Source organism: Capricornis sumatraensis, chromosome 2 (assembly GCF_032405125.1).
Source record: "Capricornis sumatraensis isolate serow.1 chromosome 2, serow.2, whole genome shotgun sequence".
Lineage (NCBI taxonomy): Eukaryota > Metazoa > Chordata > Mammalia > Artiodactyla > Bovidae > Capricornis > Capricornis sumatraensis.
The window spans coordinates 44389948-44395947 of NC_091070.1; the positions used below are offsets into that span (position 1 = coordinate 44389948).

General features: G+C 41.8%; 1 protein-coding gene across 4 annotated transcripts in view; it reads right to left on the bottom strand.

Moving 5' to 3' along the window:
• Positions 1-4960, bottom strand: part of LOC138072805 (RNA polymerase-associated protein LEO1) — a 32344-nt gene extending 27384 nt beyond the window's left edge. For all 4 annotated transcript variants that reach the window (XM_068963996.1, XM_068963993.1, XM_068963994.1 and 1 more), the window contains exon 1: positions 4863-4960. In XM_068963996.1, coding sequence (XP_068820097.1) covers positions 4863-4920 — 58 coding nt within the window. In that variant the 5' untranslated portion in view covers positions 4921-4960. The remainder of the gene's footprint in view (positions 1-4862) is intronic.
• Between the last annotated feature and the right edge of the window lie 1040 nt (positions 4961-6000).

The following is a 6000-nucleotide window of genomic DNA, read 5'->3' on the forward strand; positions in this document are numbered from 1 at the left end:
CGCTGACAAAGGTCCGCCTAGTCAAAGCTATGATTTTTCCAGTAGTCATGTACAGATGTGAGAGCTGAACCATAAGAAAGCTGACCATTGAAGAACTGATGCTTTTCGACTGTGGTGTTGGAACAACCTCGAGAGTCCCTTGGACTGCAAGATCAAACCAGTCAATCCTAAAGGAAATCAACCCTAAATGTTCATTGGAAGGACTGATACTGAAGCTGAACCCTAAGGCTGGGAAAGACTGAAGACAGAAGGGATGAGAGAGGATGAGATGGTTGGATGTCATCACCGACTCAATGGACATGAGTTCGAGCAAGGTCCGGGAGATGGTGAAGGACAGGGAAGCCTAGCATGCTGCAGTCCATGGGGTCGCAAAGAGTCGAACATGACTGAGTGACTGAACAACAACAATCTGGAATATAAAAAGAATGTTTACAACAACAACAACAACAACACAAACAACCCATTTAAAAAATGGACACTGAACTTGAATATACATTTCTCCATGGTTACACAAGCATGAAACAAGTACATGAAAAGATGCTCAACATCACTGGCCATTAGGAAACGCAAATTGAAACCACAGTGAAATATCACTTGACACCAACAGTGATGGCTATATTTTAAAAAGAGGTGAAGAAAAGGTAAAATAGGTACTGGCAAAAATGTGAAGAAATAGAACTCTCAAACATTGCTGGTGCTAATGTAAAATGGTTACAAAAATGGTTGGCTGGTACAAAAACGGTCTGGTTGCTCCTCAAAAAGTAAAACAAAGAATCATATGACTCAGCAGTTCCACCCCTACACATATATATACAATTCCACCCCAAGCGAACTGAAAACAGGCACTTACACAAATACTTGTAAACAAATGTTCACAGCATCACTATTTAAATAGCCAAAAGATGGAAACAACCCAGTGTTCACCAGTAGCTAAATAGATAAACACTGGGATATACACATAGAGTGAATACTATTCAATCATTTAAAAGAAATGAGGTATTGATAAATACAATATGGATGAATTTCAAAACCACGATGGCAAGAGGTAGAAATCAGACACAAAAAGCCACATGTTGTATGAGTCCACTTATATGAAATATCCAGAACATAGAAAAGCCATAGATGTAAAAAGCAGATTGGTGGTTGACCGGGGCTAGTGAAAGGAGCAAATGGTAAGTAACTGCTCAATGGGTGTGGTGTTTTATTTTGAGGTTATGAAAATGTTTTAGAATTAGACAGAGGTGGTGGCTGAAGGACATTTTAAATGTACTAAATACCACAAAATTGTTCACATAAAAATGGCATATTCAGCAACCAAAATGAAAAGAACTAAAACTGTCACTATTTGCAGATGACATCTTATATATAGAAAGTCCTACAGACTCCACCAGAAAACTGTTTGGACTAATAAATAAAGTTAGTAAAGTTACAGAATATAAAATCAATACACAGTTGTATTTCTATACATAAATAATAAGCTAACAGAGAAATTAAGAAAATAATCCCACTTATAACTGCAACAAAAATAATAAAATACTTAGGAATAAATTTAACCAAAAAAGGTGAAAGACCTGAAGAGTGAAAACTGTAATACACTGATGAAAGAAACTGAAGACACAAATAAATGGAAATATCGTTCATGGATTGGAACAATCGATATTGTTAAAATATCCACACTAACCAAAGTAATCTACATTTTGAACACAATCCCTATCAAAATTCTAACGGCATTTTGTATAGAAATAGAACAAAGAACTCTTAAATTTGTGTGAAACCACACATACACACAAACCCATACAGCCAAAGCAATGTTGAGAAAAAAAGAATAAAGCTGGAGGCATCATGCCCTTGATTTCAAACTGTATTACAGACACATAAATCACTGCAACAGAATAAAAAACTCAGAAATAAAGCCACACATATACGGTCAATTAATTTACAACAAAGGAGCATGCCAAGAATACACAACAGGGAAAGAACAATAAATGGTGTTGAGAAAGCTGGATAGCAATATGTAAAAGAATGAAACTGGGCCACTATCTTATTATACTATACACAAAATTTAACTCTAAATGGATTAGACTTAAATTTCAGACCTGAAACCATAAAATTCCTAGAAGAAAACATAGGCACTAAGCTCCTTGACACTGGCCTTGGTTATCGTTTTTTTGGATTTGACACCAAAAGCAATGACAACTAAAGCAAAAATAAACAAGTGTGACATATCAAACTAAAACACTTCTACACAGCAAAGGAAACCATCAACAAAATGAAAAGGTAATCTACCAAGTAGGATAAAATATTCACAAATCACATATCTGATAAAGGATTCAGTTTAGTCACTCAGCCATGTCCGACTCTTTGCGATCCCATGAATCGCAGCACGCCACCAAAACTATATAAAGAGCTCATATTATATATATATATAAATGGACAGAAGACCTGAATAGACATTTTTCCAAAAAAGGCATACCAATAGGTACATGAAAAGATGCTCAACATCACTAATTGAAAGAGAAACGAAAATCAAAACCGCAGTCGTAATGACTATTATCAAAAAGATAAAAAATAACAAGTGTTAGAGAGAATGTGGAGAAAAGGGAACATTTGTACACTGATGGTAGGATTGTAAAGAGGTGCAGTCACTACGGAAAACAGTATGGAAATGTTTCAGAAAAAGAACAGAACTACTATATGATCCAGCTAGTCCACTTCTGGGTATTTATCCAAAGGACACAAAAACATTAATTTGAAAAAATATATGCACCTATGTTCACTGCAGCATTATCAAAACATGGAAGCAACCTAAATGTCCACCTATGGACAAACAAAATGTGGTGCATATAAACAACAAAATATTATCCACGCCACTATAAATATGGCATATATGCAAAGGAATATTATTCAGCCATAAAAAAGAAGGAAATCTTGGGAATTCCTTGGTGGTCTAGTAGTTAGAGCTCAGAGCTTTCACTGCCATGGCCCAGGTTCAATCCCTGGCTGGGGAACTAAGAGCCCACAGGCCACACACGTTTTGTCAGAACTCTCCACCATGACCTGACCATTCTGAGCGGCCCTGCATGGCATGGCTCATAGTTTCATATGTGATCATTTTGGTTAGATTTCTGCGATCCTGGTTTTCTTTTGAAAGCTGTGGGATTATTAAGTTCTTGCTTCTGTCTGCCGTCTGATGGATGAGGATAAGAGGACTGTATATGTTTCCTGATGGGAGGGACTGGCTGTGGGGAAAACTGGGTCCTGCTCTCGGGTGCAGGGCTTTGCCGAGTAAATCTTTAATCCAATTGTCTGCTAATGGGTTGGGCTGTGCTCCCTCCCTGTTAGCTGTTTGGCCTAACAACTCTCAGATGGTTAAGAATGTAGCAATGCAGGTGATGTGGGTTCAGTCCCTAGGTCAGAAGGATCCCCTGGAGAAGGGAATGGCAACCCACTCTAGTATTCTTGCCTGGAGAATTCCATGGACAGAGGAGCCTGGCGGGCTACAGTTCATAGAGTCACAAACACCTGGACACGGCTGAGTGACTAACACTAACAATTGAGGCAGCCCAGTCTTGGAGTCTACAGGCTCTATGTTAGGGCCTCCGGAGACCTCCCAAAAGGACTTATGTCAACACACGCCTCCCAGGACTGCAGCTGCCAGTGGCCCTGTCCCTGCGGCAGGCCATTTCCGACCCTCACCTCTGCAGGAGACCTTCAAACACTCACTACTGCTTCTGCCTATTCAATTAGTTATGTATTAAGCAATGAAGTTAACTGAGGGAAGGTGATGATCTTTGCATCATTATAATCCCTACACTTAGCAAAGTAGCTATAACATGATAGGGGATCTATAAAGGATGGATGAATGAACTTCATGGAAATGGTTCACATGGCTCCGGTCCCTCGAAGGGTGAATGGGATAAGGACAAATACAGATGATAGGGTAATGAAAACATTAGAAAAGTAAGTGGAACAAGAGTTAGTATAAGGGCTCTAACTTCCAGACCTATCCTGACCATAACCTTCAGGACATCCATCCTGGTAGAGCCCTCACACTAGATTCCACTTGGTGCTCCCCTGCATCATGAACATACATTAATTCACTTCACCACCAAATCCTTCATCCCTTCTCTCCAAACACAGACTTCATATGCTCCCCAGTCTAATACCACCGACTCAAAAAATTCTAGAGTTTTTGCACAGGTTCCCGGAGGACACAGCAATCCACTCCAGTATTTCGACTGGAAAATCCCATGGACAAAGGAGCCTGGTAGGCTAGAGTCCATGGGGTCGCAAAGAGTCAGACATGACTGAGCGACTTCACTTCTTCGGAGGACACATTATCTCCCGTGCGTAACACCTATATGCAGCCCTACCCCAGTAACCTTCTCAGTCTTCTCACCCAGACATTTTAAACTTTCCATCACGCCATGTCCTGGTTTCATTCAAAAGGACAATCAGAGCCCCTTTGCAAATTCATCCAGCCCATACCCATGTTCCTGAACACGTAATTTCCATTCATTCACAACAGTCCATGTGCAAGGCAGGACAGAGCAGAACTCTAAGGTTCCTCCTCTTGTTGCGCCGGCTCACCGGCCTCCATTCCTGCCCCGCGCCTAGGAGGCTCGGCTTGCTCGATGGACACCAAAAACCTCGAGGCACACACTCTGCATCTGTCCCTTCATGCCCTCCCTCGGGAAAAGGCTGGCACCGCCGGGAGGGCAGGGGGCGCTGAGGCAGGAGTAGCGGAAGCGCCATCCGCCAGCGGCGCCAGAGCGTTCGCAGACCCGGAATCGGGTCGCTGTGGGGCTCCCGCCGGAGAAGGCCCGCCACGCTGGCCTCCACCGAAACCCTGCGGACCCCACCTTTACGCTCAGGATCGCTGTCGGCGTCGCTCCCGAATAGGTCCTCTATATCCGCCATTGCAGCGCACGTCCGCCGCAATCGACCGGGAGCGGCTCCCCTACTGCGTTTACGGCACGGAACCAACGAAACGCGACAGTGTCGCAAAGATTTGCTTAAAAAGTCTCTTTTCTTCTGGAAGCTTGTTTTCGCTTGCACTTTGAACCCGCACTTGCCCACGCTCTTACGTCCAGCAACCCCGCCCTTCGTCAATATCTGTTCTTATTTCCGAGGATTCTCACCTGGGTACATCAGGTCTGAGTGTCAGTGGAGGGGGTGGTATTTGGGGACTCCCAAGCAGCAGCAGCAGCAGCAGCAGGAAGGGCCTGTGTCCGTGTTAAACCTGCCAGGAGTCAGGCCTGCAGTCCTTTGTTTTATACGGATCAGTTCTCAAATTGTTGCGGACTCAAACATGCTTTTGTTTATGTGGCTTGTATCTATTGGTATTTACTGTAATAGTAATTAAGGCAGAAATTTTAAAACTTCGTTGTACAATAATAAACGAGTTAACATAAAATAGCATTTTAAGATTTTAAGTGACTTATTTCTGAAAATTGAAGAGTGGAATTATTTACAGTTTAGAAAGCGTCTTTGGTATCTGCCTCAAATGAAAACAGCTGAATTCTCATACCTGCTTCTGCATTCAATCTTGAGAAAGGTTTTGGTTGAAGCCTGTGAAGAAAATCTGTCCTCACACACACATATGTGTGTGATTGGAAGAGGAAGGACCTCTCATACCCCTAAAAGGGTCATCTTCTGACCAGTCTGACCACAACTTTAGAGTAGTGTATGTCAGACATCAAAAGTGTGCCATCCTAACCCGGTACACACTTTTATATAAAATTGAAACAAATAATCACAAAACAGTACTGACTACTAAGATGCAACCTGAGATTTCCTATTCTCGTTAAGCTTGTTTTGTTTTATGCTGACAGGCAGTGCATCTACTAAATTGATTTCGTGATTTATTTAATAGCTGGCAGCCTACAGCTAGAAAAACACTATTCCGATTCCATTGACTTATTTTTTCAGGAAAAAACTAGTTTTGCTGGGGAATGTGGCTAAACAATTGCACATTACAAAATCAGGCAGTCATAGAAT